Source organism: Canis lupus, chromosome 16 (assembly GCF_048164855.1).
Source record: "Canis lupus baileyi chromosome 16, mCanLup2.hap1, whole genome shotgun sequence".
In the NCBI taxonomy this organism is placed as follows: domain Eukaryota; kingdom Metazoa; phylum Chordata; class Mammalia; order Carnivora; family Canidae; genus Canis; species Canis lupus.
In genome coordinates, this window is record NC_132853.1 from 18,284,531 (window position 1) to 18,299,067 (window position 14,537).

Genomic DNA, 14,537 nt, shown 5'->3' on the forward strand with positions numbered 1-14,537 from the left:
GGTCTGTGCCACACATAAACCATGGCATTAAAAGGCTTAGTCTCTTTCACAAGGACTTGTTTCAGGAAATTGAGACCATGAACTAGTTGAGCTCCATCTCCATCCTCTCCCTGCTTTTCCTATTTCATTTACATTGATCTTTTGGGATATTTCCAGAAAAAAAGATAGACAAATCAACATTTAAGGTTATTGAGATACTGGAACTAGGCTGGAAACAGTCTGGGGGAGAAAGAAGAAAGGAAGTGATAGGAATCAGCTGAATAAAGGGAACAAATTGGACAAGATGAATGGGAGTATGGAGGTGTGTTGCAAGGTACTCCAACTTGGTTTGAACAGTTTTCACTGAGTTGTCAGGCCTTTCCTGAGGGTTTACAGACAAAGCCTACCTTGTTAGGAGGCTTCAGATTACAGTGTTTGAGAGATAAGTATGAATTTGAAACATGGTAGAGTCTTTGGGGAGAGGTGAAATGATGGATGAGAGGACTAGATAAGGAAACCAGTTGGAGTTAAAACTATGGGCAACCCAATGTGAAAACTGAAATGATGCTTTTTTGAAGGAATTGAAAAAAGTTTCCAAGTAAAATCTTGGAGGATATTTATGGAGATTAGGATGGAAGAGCAAAGGAATATGAAGTGCTTATTTTGAAATCCTCGGAATGTTTAGCGTGTACTAGAGTTGAAAGGTACCTTTGTCCAGTTTCCTCATTTCACAGAGGAGGAAACAGGCAAAATGATGTTGATCCTGAATGGCCTATTTCCTGCAATTAAGTTTGCTTCCAAGGTAAAGTATTTGTTGCTGAGAGACAAGAACAGTATTCTGTAGTTCTGTCGTATTCCCCCAGCCCACTGACCAGATTGTGCTATATATACTGTAGACACTGAAAACTTGTCCTATGAAGGGTCCAGAAAATTGCGTTGCTCACACAGTAGGTCAGTACATGTTAATTGACTCGAACAGTATTCAAACAGTAAAATGAATGAAAAACTCGTTCCTTTGTGGATAGAATGAGGTGGGAATTTTAACTGATGTCCTTTAGTTCTTGGTTTCCTCCTCAATGATTTTCAGATAAGGCTCGTATGAAAGGGCAGCTGCTTCTTGTGACCCAGGGTTATACTAGTACCCTCAGTCCGGACCCTAAGTGGCCAAGCGGACTCTATAATCACCCTAGGAAAGTGCTTTAAAAGTGGAGCGCCGCGGCCGAAATGACGAAATGAGACGGCGGAGTCTGTAGCCAGCCCGGGAACCGGCTCAGACTCGGTCTCGGGTAAGCCCCGGGCTCCGCATTTCCGGGTGCGGAAGGGTGGGTCCAGGGGCGGCGCCTGAGTGTCAGTCGGCGCGAGTTCCGCCCCCCACCCCCGCGGTCTGCTCTGGAGCCACGCCCCGACTTCGCGCAGGCAGCCAGTCGGCCCTGCCAGATCGCGGGCGGGGAGGAGTGCGGCCGGGAGACAGCTGGCTGGCTGGCGGGCTGTGGGGGGCGGGGTGCACGCGCGCCAACGCTTCCTTGTCCGGGGCCCTTCCTGTGCGTGCGGCTGCTCGGCCTGCGGCGGCGCAGAGCGGAGCGGGCGTGGGGGGGCCCCGGCAGGGCGGGGGCCGGAGCCAGGCCGGGCCGGGGCCGGGATGCCCCTGTTCTTCTCCGCGCTGTTGGCCTTGCTGTTGGTCGTGCTCAGCGCCCTGTTAGGCCGGTGAGGGGATCCCGGCCACAGCGGCCGGGGACTGAGGAAGCAAGAGATTGAGGAGGGGGCGCTCGCCTGAAAAGCGCGCGGGAGGGGAAGGGGGCTGGAGTGGACGGTGCGCGGGCGGCGGAGGGGGAGGGCCCGAGGGGGGCCGCGGAAGGGGCGCGCGGCGCGCGGGGGGCCGGAGCGGGGGCGTACGGCCCGAGCTGGCAGCTAGAAACTGGGAGTAGGGGAGACTGAGAGCGGGCGAGGCCTGAGGGGATGCTGAGACTGGGAGCTGCATAGGTGTGTGAAGAGGGGCCCGGCTTGGTGGTCTCCCCTTCCCCCCGTCACTCGCGCCTGAGTGTCCCCTTCACCAAGCGCAGAGGGCACCTGCAGCCTCGCCCGAGGCGGAACAGGTCTGGCTACCCAGGGGAGAGTGGCGTTTGAGCCGGCCGGGTGTGACCCACAGTGCCTTCTCGCGGACACCTGTCTGGAGAGCGGAGACAGAGACCCCGTGGGGGAGTGCGTGATGATGGCACATCTGACACAGGGCTGCCTGTATTTCCACTCCCCTTCGGGCCTCTTCTTTCTTCCTCTGGTGTTCCTAAGGATTGCAAGGACTGCTTTATTTGTCCCCTACTTAGGAAGTGGGCTGTAGTTTGTCTGATTTCATCTGGGTGGAGGAGGACTGTCCAGGGCTAGGTAGGGTCTTGATCTTTGTGGCTGAGTGTGACAGTGTTGTTTTGGGAGACCAGAGAGTTGCCCAGTAGATCCAGCTTTAGGACATGACCTTTTTGCCAGGCGTTTTAGGACCAGGAAGGGGTGAGGACAACCAACATTGGGAGAGGGTCCTGTGGACTTACAGGGATTTTTCTGCAGGTGGTTTGTGGTCCGGTTGGTCACCAAGTGGTGTCAGCGAAAGCTGCAGGCGGAGCTAAAGATTGGCTCCTTTTTTTGGATCCAGAATGTCAGCCTTAAGTTTCAGCAACACCAGCAAACTGTGGTGAGTCTTGGGGAACTCCCTGGGTATGTATGTGGAGTGGACTCAGCTAAATTTTAACTTTTTATTTCTTTTTTTCCTAAAATTCTGGGTGGCTTTCCTAGGCAACCCAGCCTTGTCACCTCTTTGTCAAGATGATCTTAGAGTGAGTTTGGAAACACTGGGACTGATGCAAGTTGTTGAGTTAAAAATGCTTATAAGGCACAGAGTGTTCAGGGTATGTATAGTAAGAAAGATACAGAACTAAGCACAGAAAAAAGATAATAGGAAATAGAAAAGCTTACTGTTCTAATTTAAGAGGAGAAATAGCAACATAGTCATGAAAGAGAAATACTAAGCAAGTTCAATCAGTGTCATTGTCAGGAGCAGATACAGTGCTGAGGAGAGAAGTTGGTGGAAATAGAGTGAGAATATTTAGTGGAGGGGCTATCGCACTTCCTCCTCTTCTTGCAACCTTTCCTGGCTTCAGGCTGCTCACAAAGCTTTCTTCTCCACTGTTTTAGGAAATTGATAGCCTGTGGATTTCCAGCAAACTCCTTAGCCATGATCTGCCGTGAGTACCCTATATCCTCACTCTTCTCTTGGGGAATATTTTGGGATTGGGGTTCGCAGAATGTCATTCTACGGAGGCCTCACAGCTCAAGGAGGGGGCTGGGGTTTTGCTGATATCTCTCAGTTAGCCTGGAAGCTATTATTTTGTGAGACAGATATCGACAACTACTATGAGACTGTTCTCCGTGATTTGAGTTACATTTTTACAGAGGATGGGAGAGTGAATGTGACGGAGGGGTGGAGACTGCTAGGGAAGGGCTGGATCTGATGGCAGTGAGATTTCTCTTCTGGGCAGACGCTATGTGGCATTGTGCTTTGGAGAAGTACGTATCAGGACGGACCTACAGAAGGTTTCTGGCCTTTTTGCCCCATTTTCCCAAAGCACTGGGGTACATCAAAAGGAACTGTCTTTCAGTCCATCCTTACTGAAGATCTTCTGTCAGGTGAGATACTTCTCCCACTTTCCTGGACTATATAGTAGGGATGGCTGGCTGTAGAGTCATAGGTGGATTTTTTTACTGTTTTGGGAACATAATACCAAGAGATGCCTCTTATTCTTTCTCTACTAGAAAGGAATAGCAGTGCCTTGACATTAATGATTATTCTTTGCTTCTTTCTAGCTATTCTCCATTCATGTAGATTCTATAAACATCATGGTTCTCAAGGTGGCTACTTCTGAGTCTTTGTGGCACATTCAAATCAGAGAAAGCAGCTTTCTTTTGGATTGTGATGGGAAAAGGTAACCATTGGGTAGAAGAGGGTCGGGTAGTCCCATTCTTGCCTTACAGTTGTTTCAGGGTGGGTGGATGTCAGGGTTTTCTTATTAAGCTGTCAAGTTCTCATTATGTAGCAATTTGAGGAGAGGCTAAGATTAGGTACTTCTATTTGCTTTGTTCCTTTCAGCCAGTAAAACTTGACTGAAATTAAACAGTGAGGAAAGGGGCCAACTGCTCTTAATTTTTTTTCCTTTCCCAGGCTGAAATGTGAAGTTGGCCTAAATCAGATCAACAGCAAAGTTCTAAAGAGTGGCCAATTGGTGAGTATGCCCTGGTCATTTAGATGCCTTATTTCTGGGCATAAGATATGAAGGAGCTTACATTCTAGATTCCATGTTCTTATGGGGGGAAGTGTCTCTCAAGGTGGTGGTCTAGACTGAATTTTGGCCCATAACCCCCAGACTCCCTACATCACCTTAGAGGCTTTTATCCTCCCTGCAGGAGGACACCTGCTTAGCGGAGCTCTCACTGGCCCTAAAGTTGTGTCTAGAGGTGGGCATCAGCAGTCGGCAACTGAAGGCCATCACTGTGGATATGTGGACACTCCATGCTGAACTGCATGAAGGCCTTTTTCATAGTCAGCTGCTACGCCAGGGCCCAAGCCTGGCACCCAAACCTTGTTCAGGTAAAGACCTGGTCAGTAAGTTTGGCTGCCTTGTTCTCCGATTATTCTGGAAGTACATAAAAATAGGGGTCTCACTATTCATTAGATGTGATTTGTTAGCATGACCTTTGATCCTGAGGATAGCTAAAGGAAATAGGGCATTTACTTGTCATGAATTAGATTTGTAGTATTAGTTTTACATATGGTCTCTCACTAAATTCTCAGCATTTCACAAACAAGAAAACAGAAGCCCAGGAAGAGCAGCTACGTGACTTGACTGAGGTCATAGAGCTAGTCAGTAGTAAAAATGGGACATCAATTATTTTGCTCTAAAGTCCAAATTCTTTCCGTTATATTAACCTCTCCCTACTGTTTTTTAGATTTTGGGGAAGGAAGTACACCAGGTAACTGGATCTCTGGGATATTTGCTTTGTGGCCTAAGATTGGGCATTTGGTTAGCCTACTTTATGTGGGAAGATTTGGCCAAAGAGGATAGGGTATTTTGGGGACTTGAATGTGTTAAAGATTGATGGCTCTTGTGTTATTCATTCATGTTTTCAGAAGTGACGGAGAACTTGGCTGAGCCAACTCTGCCTGGCCTGTACCTCCTTCAGCAGCTGCCAGATCAGGTCAAGGTGAAAATGGAGATCACAAGTGTGGTGCTGTCCATGAATAGTCAAAAGAGGTAGGCTCTCTCCTGACGCAGAAGTGTGGAGAGTGATATGCTCTATATGCTCAGGTCTTTGTAACTAGCTTAGTAGCTGCACTGCACTGAGCTTGTCTGTGGGGAGAAAGGGAGTAAGAATGACATTCCATGCATTCCTGAGCCAGAGTTTGTCTCTGGTTCAGGCACCTGAATTGGACACTGAAGCTGTTGTATTTCCTGTACCACCGTGATGAGGATCAGCTGCCTCTTCGAAGCTTCACAGCAAACTCGGATTTGGCACAGATGAACACTGAACTCATACTAAAAGGTTCATGGGTGGGGATGTTGGTACCGAGATGATTAGACACTCTCTCCCATGCTCCATTTGGCCTTCTTTTTTTTTTAAGATTTTATTTATTATTTATTCGCGAGAGAGAGAGAGAGAGAGAGAGAGAGAGAGAGAGGCAGAGACACAGGCAGGGGGAGAAGCAGGCGCCATGCAGGGAGCCCGACATGGGACTCGATCCCTTATCTCCAGGATCACACCCTGGGCCAAAGGCAAGCTTTACACCGCTGAGCCACCCGGGCTGCCCTCCATTTGGCCTTCTTAATTTAATATCAGTGTAATTGGGGATGGAGAGGAGGGAACATACTGAGAGAATATAGCCCCAATTCATGAGTTTTGGTGACAGTCTGTTCAGTCTGCTTGCCTGCCTCTAGTTTGCCTTCTGTTTTCCCAGTGTTCTTCTCTGATCTGCTCTTTGCCCTCACAGATGGGTTGTTGCTGTCCCAGAGCCGCCAGCGCATTGTCTGTCTCAACTCCCTCAAGGCTATTGTGCAGGTATGATGACTGTGATACCAAGAATCATTCCTTTCTCTGCTTTCTCCTTGTATCATTGCATTGTGAGTTAATGGGATAAAACCCAAGCCGACAGTTCTGGTGTTCTTATTTCCAGGTGACCACTATTGACCTTTCAGCCTCCCTGGTTTTGAATACTTGTATTATTCATTACCGGCACCAGGAATTCTCTCACTGGCTGCACATGCTAGCACTGGAGACCCAAGGGTCTAGCTCATCTGTTTTTAAACAAAGAAAGAAAAGGTCAGTGTAATCTTTTTAGCCACCATCTTATCAGGTAGATTCCCAGATTCTTTTGGATTAAAGTGGCATATTGTGTTAAATATGTATTTGATTACTTCAGTAGCAATTCTTTTTTATTTTATTTTTATTTTTTTTTTTGAAAGAGAGCAAGTGAGCATGGGAGTGGGAGGGGCAAAGGGAGAGGAAGAGAGAGAACCCCAAGCAGGCTCCAAGCCCAACTTGGGGCTTGATCCTGTGACCCTGAGATCACAAACTGAGCTGAAATCAAGAGTTGGGTGCTTGGGCAGCCCTGGTGGCTCAGCGGTTTAGCACTGCCTTCAGCCCAGGGTATGATCCTGGAGATCCAGAATCGAGTCCCATGTCAGGCTCCCTGCATGAGGCCTGCTTCTCCCTCTGCCTGTGTCTCTGCCTCTATCTCTCTCTGTGTCTTTCATAAATAAATAAATAAAATCTTAAAAATTATATATAAATAAAGAGGCAAACAAGAATCACCAGGGTGTGAGGCTCTGGGATACCTGCCTCTCTTAAAAAAAAAAAAAAAAAAAAAAAAAAAAAAAAAGGTTGGGTGCTTAACTGACTGAGCCACCCAGGTGCCCTAATAGCATTTTTTTTTTTTTAAAGATTTTATTTATTTATTCATGATAGTCACACAGAGAGAGAGAGAGAGGGGCAGAGACATAGGCAGAGGGAGAAGCAGGCTCCATGCAGGGAGCTCGACGTGGGATTCGATCCCGGGTCTCCAGGATCGCGCCCTGGGCCAAAGGCAGGCGCTAAACTGCTGCGCCACCCAGGGATCCCTAGCATTTCTATTTTATATATTTTCCCCATTAAACTAGATTTTTTGACAGTATGATGAAGTCTTTTTTGTTTTTATGTTCTCAGTGCCAGCATAGTGCCTTATTTTTTTATTTTTTTAAAAGATATTTTTTTCTTTTTTTTTTTTAATTTTTATTTATTTATGGTAGTCACACACAGAGAGAGAGAGAGGCAGAGACATAGGCAGAGGGAGAAGCAGGCTCCATGCACCAGGAGCCCGACGTGGGATTCGATCCCGGGTCTCCAGGATCGTGCCCTGGGCCAAAGGCAGGCGCCAAACCGCTGCGCCACCCAGGGATCCCAGCGTAGTGCCTTATTATACAAAATATATAATTGTTACATTGAGTTTAAGTGATCCACAATATCTTATCTACTTTAGATTATCAGGTGATAGGTCAACCGTGTCATCTCTCTGTGCATTTGTTGCGTAGACAACTTAAAGTTAATAATGGCTTGGAAGCAGTGTTCCTTTGTTGTATTAGGTTGAATCATATGATCTACTGATGTTCATATTTGACTTATGAAATGGCAATCTCATATGGTTCTATTTAATATCTTTCTTGAATTCCTGCAGATTACCATTGGGAATGGCAAACTGATGAATTTGGTCTTAGTTGCATTCCATCTTAAGCATCACAACAAAAAATTTTTTTTTAAGATTTTATTTATTCATGACAGACACAGAGAGAGAGGCAGAGACACAGGCAGAGGGAGAAACAGGCTTCATGCAGGAAGCCCGATGTGGAACTCGATCCTGGGACCCTGGGATCATGCCCTGAGCCAAAGGCAGATGTTCAACTGCTGAGCCACCCAGGTGTCTCAGAATCACAGCAAAATTTACCCTGACTTTTGAGAGTTTCACGTACCTGTTCCGTAATAGGAAGCTGCAGTTCTTTCTTTATCGAACAATAATGTTTTGTCCTTATGCAGAACCTTCCCCCAAATCCTGGCTCCCATCATCTTTAGCACCTCCATCTCCAATGTCAATGTTTCCATTCAGCTTGGTGATACACCACCCTTTGCCTTGGGATTCAATGCTATCTCTCTAGGTAAGACTTCGGGATGGAAAAGGAACAAGAATCTGTCCATTAGTGAAGCTAAGCCCAATTGATGTTTACAGTGGCTCCATAGAAGTCTTTCTTACCTTCTTTGTTCAGATTACCAACACCTGAGGCCACAAAGTATCCATCAGCGGGGTGTCCTAACTGTGGACCATCTCTGCTGGAGGGTGGGCAGTGACTCCCACATTCAGCGAGCACCCCACCCACCCAATATGCATGTTTGGGGTGAGGCACTTGTCCTGGACTCCTTCACACTACAGGTAGGTGGGGACTTTGATGAACGGAGCCCATATGGTTTCCTTGTCTTGCCATGCTTTAGTGCACGGATCATCTTTTTGGCAAAAGATGATGCATTAGGGTGTTATAGAACTGTGTCTGCATGCTTCTAAGGGGGCTCCCTCTGCTTCTTTTCTAGGGTAGCTATAACCAGCCTTTGGGCCTGTCTAGTAACCAGTCAGATACCCTCTTTCTGGATTGTACCATCCGAGGACTGCAGGTAGAAGCATCAGATACCTGTGCCCAATGTCTCTCTCGCATTTTATCTTTGATGGACACACAGTCTGGGAAGTCAGCTGTCTCTAGAGAATCTTCATTTGGGGAATCTGTGTCATTGCTGTGGAAGGTAGACTTGAAGGTGGAGGACATGAACTTGTTCACTCTTTCTGCCCTGATTGGTAAGTGGGACAGGGAGTCTATACCTAAGTGGGTAGTTTGTGACCTAAACATATTATGCTAGTTCAGTATACTCCCTTCTTATTTAATGAAGCTGATTATTTGAATTTTTTCTAATTTAAAGGCATGAGATGCTAGAAGGTTTTACATAACTGTTGGGTTTCTTGAAATTTCTTAGAGGCTTATAGAAGATATTACTAAGCAAGATTTATTTAAAAAAAAAAAAAAAAAAGCCTTGATAGTTGGTCAAGAAACTGAGATGTGTAGTTTTTTAATTTCCATGTGTGTTTAGTTCTAGAAACAGATTTATCTCTGGAACTTTGTAGGCGTTAGAGAGCTTCTTTGATTTAGGTAGGTTAAGATAGAAAAGGAAAAATTTCCCTGAAACATGAGGAATGAACTTAGAGGTAGGTATAGGGAATAAAGAAAACTAGAATGAATGGAATGAGTAAGAAAGGAGAGTGAGGGCTGAAGTTGCCAGAGCTGAGAGCCAATGCTAATGTGGTTTCTGGATGTTAGGTGCTTCAGAGGTCCGACTAGACACACTGACCATCCTGGGAAGTGCTGAAACCTCCACTGTGGGTGTCCAGGGACTTGTGCTTGCCCTAGTGAAGTCAGTCACAGAGAAGATGCAGCCCTGCTGCAAAGCTCCTGACATCCCCACTCCTGTGCTCAGTCTCTCCATGCTCTCCATCACCTATCACAGCAGCATCCGCTCTCTGGAGGTAAAGCTTCTATGGGGAGGTGAAGTCAGATTGTTTTTTTCCTAGGCTAAAGAACATTTCCCAGCCTTCTGAGTTTGTTGCAAAACATTTATAAGAAATATGATACCTTGTGTTCTTTTTGGCTTGGCTTGTTCTGTACATTTTTAACTCTTTATGGAATGTAAAATATACACAGAACTAAGGAGGATATTTGAACTTGTATGTATCCATACCCAGCTTCAGTAATTACCAACTTATGACCAGTTTGTTTCAGTTCTATGACCCACCAGTCGCCCCTGCCTCCTGCTCTGGGATTATTTTGAGGCAGATATATACCAGACATATAATTTCAACCCTAAATATTTCAGCATATATCTGAAAAATAAGGGGCTTTTTTTTTTTTTTTTTCTGGTGTTATTTCGCTGAAGCACACAGCACATTAAAAGGCTGGGAGGGGTGCCTGGTGGGTTCACTTTGTGGAATGTGTGACTCTTGATCTTGGGGTTGAAAGTTTGAGCCCACGTTGGGTGTAAAGATTACTTTAAAAAAAAAAAAAAAGTCTGAAAGGGAACTGAAAATGGAGACCCTGGCAAGTTTTAAGAGGCTTTTCAAGATCTTTCTCCTCAGGGTACCAGGTGGATATGGGACCCTCTTAGGAGGGGAATGGAATATCTTTCTAATTGTCTTACTTCAGCTTCCTTTGGAAACTGAGGAGTTGTCTTTTCAGAGGCTGGAGCTCAAAGGCATTTTTCTGTTCTGCGATTTAAATTTTCTTTGTGTAACTATTCAGGATTGATTTCGTTTTTCAAGCTTACAAAGATTCCCTTCTTTGAAGCATAATTTCGTATGAGTCAATTGCTGTATTGACTTGTGTGGTCAGTTCTTTTTATACTTTTATTTAAGAATTAAGTCAGGGGTACCTGGCTAGCTCCATTGGTTGAGTGTCTGACCTTTTAGCTCAGGTTGTGATCTCATGGGATTGAGCCCCATGTCAGGCTCTGCACTCAGTGTAGAGTCTGCTTCAGATTCTTTCTCCCTCTCCTGCCCCTTCCTGCTCATGTGTACCCTCTCTCTCTCCCTAAAATGAATAAATAAAATCTTTAAAAAAAAAGTATTAAATCAAGATGCAATTAATGCATAAAACATTTTTAAATTGATTGTTGCAGTGGTTATTATCCAGAACATGGCCATTATAGAAAGGTATTTCATGAACAGAAACAAAAAGCCACATGACTTAATAAGTATTTGCTGTATATAATTCATATCCTGTGGTAGATATTAAGAATCAACACACATGGCCTCTACTCTCAGATAATTTAAAATCCAGTTGGGAACTCAAAAGTGTAAGTGCTCTTATATATAAATAAGACCTGAAAAAAAACCCAAAAACAAAACAAATAAGAACTATTAGTTCTGTATATTCATGCTAGGGAAACAAGGCAAGGGAGTAATTAATGTAGTTACTCAGGAAATGCTTCTGAATGGAAATGGTTCTTCACCCAGGTGTGCATGTACATAATAATAATCCCAGCCATCTCTCCTGTTTTGGGATATTGCAACTGACAGATCTTTTTCTCTTGTTCCCTGAAGGTTCAGTGTGGTACAGGGCTGACCTTACTTTGGAGCCCACCAGATCACATGTACCTGTATCAGCATGTCCTGGCTACCCTACATTGCCGAGACCTACTAAGAGCCACTCTGTTTCCCGAGTCTGTTCCATTCCTTGCACTAGAGACTCCAGAGACTGTGTCTGAACTGGAAGACCTTCTCCCTGAGCCATCTCCTCCAAAGCGTCTACTAAACCTAACACTAGAGGTGAACACAGCTAAGCTGACAGCTTTTGTAGCTGAGGACAAGTTCATTACCCTGGCTGCAGAGAGTGTGTCACTGAGCCGGCATGGGGGTTCACTACAGGCTTACTGCCCGGAGCTGGCTGCTGGCTTTGATGGTAATAGCATCTTCAACTTTAAGGAAGTGGAGGTACAGCTGTTACCTGAACTGGAGGAGATGATCCTCCACCGGAACCCTTTCCCTGTGCTGCAGACCCTCCGGAATCGTGTTTGGCTCCTCTCCTTGGGCTCAGTCTCGGTGGAGTTTCCTTATCAGTATGATTTCTCTCGAACTCTGGATGAGGCTGTGGGAGTACAGAAGTGGCTGAAGGGGTTGCATCGAGGAACTCATGCTCAGGCTTCTCCAAGGCCTGCCCCACTCCCACCTGATCTACTCTTAAAGGTTCAGCACTTCTCATGGGTTTTCCTTGATGACATTTTTGAGGTGAAACTTCGTGATAACTATGAACTAATGAAGGATGAAAGTAAGGAGAGTGCCAAAAGGCTGCAGTTGCTGGATGCCAAGGTGGCTGCCCTTCGGAAGCAACATGGGGAGTTATTGCCAGCCCGTAAAATTGAGGAGCTCTATGCCTCTTTGGAACATAAAAACATTGAAATTTACATTCAGCGCTCCCGTCGTCTCTATGGCAACACACCTATGCGCCGGGCACTGCTCACTTGGAGCGTGGCAGGGCTAGAGCTGGTAGCTCTGGCAGATGCCTCCTTCCATGGGCCTGAGCGTGTGGTAGAGCAAGTTCAAGAGCTTGATCCAGGCAGCCCTTTTCCTGCTGAAGGAGTAGATCTCGTCATTCAGTGGTGTCGTATGCTCAAGTGCAGTGTTAAGACGTTTTTGGGTAAGTAGTACTTGCTTATTTGCAGAGTGTGGTGTTTGCCCTCAGAGCTTCAGAAAGCTCTTTGAGTGACTACAGAGGAGTTCAGTTATATTGGGAACTGTGGTGGTTTTTGGATGAGTGGAGTGGGAGGTGGGCCCCTCTTCCTTTCTTTGTTCCAGAATTTCACCCTGAAACTGCTTGGCTACTGTAAAGGACAATTACCATAGTCATCTTCAGGGTTAGTGTGTCTCTTGGGTCTTGGTTTTATTCCCCTCACCATCTGCTCAGTGTCTCCATGCCCTTTTCCAGCTTTTCTTCCAACTGCCAGATCTTGTTTTCTCAGTTGACCTTGTTAAATAGATGGGTAAAAGTAGTGGCAGGGAATGCTCGAGGCATGTTGAGACAGTCCTCTGAATAGCCAGCATATATCCTCCCTGTAATAACAGTTCGGATAAGAGATTATCCCCGGTACCTGTTTGAGATACGTGACTGGCGGCTGATGGGTCGACTTGTGGGCACCGAACAGAGTGGTCAGCCTTGCTCCCGGCGGCGTCAGATCTTGCACTTGGGGCTTCCATGGGGTAATGTGGCAGTAGAGAGGAACATGCCTCCACTCAAGTTCTACCACGACTTCCGCTGTGAGTAGAGGAGGGCAGCTGGTTTGGCCGGGGGATGTTGTGATGGCTGGGATGGGAGATGAGCTGAGGCCTGTTGGAGTGAAGAAAGAAGTTGTGTAACAAGTTGTACCTTTTCCTCCATCACAGCGGAAATCTTTCAGTACACAGTAGTATGGGGCCCATGCTGGGATCCAGCCTGGACACTGATTAGCCAGTCTGTGGACCTCTTGACCAAGCCTTCAGCTGACCCCAGCCCACCCTTGCCCTGGTGGGACAAGAGCCGTCTTCTGTTCCATGGGGACTGGCACATGGATATTGAACAGGCAAATCTGCACCAGTTGGCTACTGAGGTGAGAGGTTCCAGAGGAGTTGTTTTCTTATTAGGATGGTTTGGTTGGGGCTTATAGCACATGGGGGGGAAGAGAGAAAGGTACTCATTTGGGAGATTTGGGTGATACTCTTACCAGATCTCACCAAATTATTGGGGGTGGTTATAGGACCCGTACAACACCACAGAAAATATGCACTGGGAGTGGAGCCACCTGTCTTTTCATTGGAAACCTGGTCAGTTTGTGTTCAGGGGTGACTTGGATGTCAACGTGAGAACAGCTTCTAAGTGAGTGAAGTGATGGGTGGGGCCTCAATAGGGTGAGGGACTCTGGTTGGAGGGAGAGGGGAAGAGCCAGAGGGTTGCAAGTGACCAGGACACTGAGGGCTGGGACTCTGTTGTGAGACAGGTATGATGACTGCTGTTTCCTTCACCTGCCTGACCTCTGCATGACACTGGACCTGCAATGGCTGTGCCATGGGAACCCCCATGATCACCACAGTGTCACTCTGCGGGCCCCAGAGTTTCTGCCAGAGGTGCCCTTGGGCCAGCTTCATGACTCCTACCGGGCATTCCGCTCTGAGAACCTCAATCTCTCCATCAAGATGGATCTGACCCGGCACAGTGGGAGTGAGGCTTGGGTCTGGGGCAGTGGGCGGAAGGGTTGGGAGGATGGGCTTAAACACCAAGGACTTCAACCTGACCCTCTAGGGAGGGGTTAGGGAAAGCAAGGGAGGATTTGGATTAGGATGTTTTTTTGAGAGAGGGTTAGTGAAAACAAAGCTTAGATCTTTTTTTTTTTTTTTTTTAATTTTTTAAGATTTTTTATTCATGAAAGACACAGAGAGAGAAAGGCAGAGACATAGGCAGAGGGAGAGACTCCAGGCAGGGAGCCCGATGTGGGACTCGATCCTGAGACCACAGATCACGCCCTGAGCCAGGGGCAGGTGCTCAACTGCTGAGCCACCCAGGCGTCCCAGCTTAGATCTCTAGACGGAAAAGGTGTTGGGGATGTTCTCTTGAGACTGAATGCTGCTTGGGTTTTCAAACCTCTAAAAGCTGAAGCTAGGGATAGATTTAACTTCATCTCTGTTTTAATCACAGCTAGGAAGTGTCTTTTCCTCTTTTTTACAGCAATATCCCAGCCCCGGATTCTGTTATATAGTAGCACCCTGCGCTGGATGCAAAACTTCTGGGCAACTTGGACTAGTGTTACAAGGCCTATCTGTAGGGGAAAGCTCTTCAATAACCTGAAACCTAGCAAGAAGAAACTTGGCCAGCACTACAAGCAGCTTTCCTATACTGCACTTTTTCCCCAGCTGCAGGTCAGGCTCTGACATC

At 46.5% G+C, this 14,537-nt stretch overlaps 1 protein-coding gene across 3 annotated transcripts in view; it reads left to right on the plus strand.

Moving 5' to 3' along the window:
* Window positions 1–1,527: 1,527 nt before the first annotated feature.
* Window positions 1,528–14,537, plus strand: part of BLTP2 (bridge-like lipid transfer protein family member 2) — a 29,957-nt gene continuing 16,947 nt past the window's right edge. For all 3 annotated transcript variants that reach the window (XR_012008593.1, XM_072779322.1, XM_072779323.1), the window contains exons 1-21: window positions 1,528–1,683; window positions 2,536–2,659; window positions 3,160–3,209; window positions 3,504–3,651; window positions 3,829–3,947; window positions 4,184–4,244; window positions 4,426–4,609; window positions 5,150–5,273; window positions 5,438–5,562; window positions 6,008–6,075; window positions 6,191–6,336; window positions 8,083–8,201; window positions 8,310–8,473; window positions 8,629–8,887; window positions 9,405–9,610; window positions 11,180–12,272; window positions 12,698–12,889; window positions 13,016–13,218; window positions 13,366–13,484; window positions 13,606–13,826; window positions 14,331–14,521. Coding sequence is in view for 2 of the 3 variants with exons in the window: in XM_072779322.1 (XP_072635423.1) it covers window positions 1,619–1,683; window positions 2,536–2,659; window positions 3,160–3,209; window positions 3,504–3,651; window positions 3,829–3,947; window positions 4,184–4,244; window positions 4,426–4,609; window positions 5,150–5,273; window positions 5,438–5,562; window positions 6,008–6,075; window positions 6,191–6,336; window positions 8,083–8,201; window positions 8,310–8,473; window positions 8,629–8,887; window positions 9,405–9,610; window positions 11,180–12,272; window positions 12,698–12,889; window positions 13,016–13,218; window positions 13,366–13,484; window positions 13,606–13,826; window positions 14,331–14,521 (3,981 nt within the window). In the remaining variant the exon portion in view is untranslated. The remainder of the gene's footprint in view (window positions 1,684–2,535; window positions 2,660–3,159; window positions 3,210–3,503; window positions 3,652–3,828; window positions 3,948–4,183; window positions 4,245–4,425; window positions 4,610–5,149; window positions 5,274–5,437; window positions 5,563–6,007; window positions 6,076–6,190; window positions 6,337–8,082; window positions 8,202–8,309; window positions 8,474–8,628; window positions 8,888–9,404; window positions 9,611–11,179; window positions 12,273–12,697; window positions 12,890–13,015; window positions 13,219–13,365; window positions 13,485–13,605; window positions 13,827–14,330; window positions 14,522–14,537) is intronic.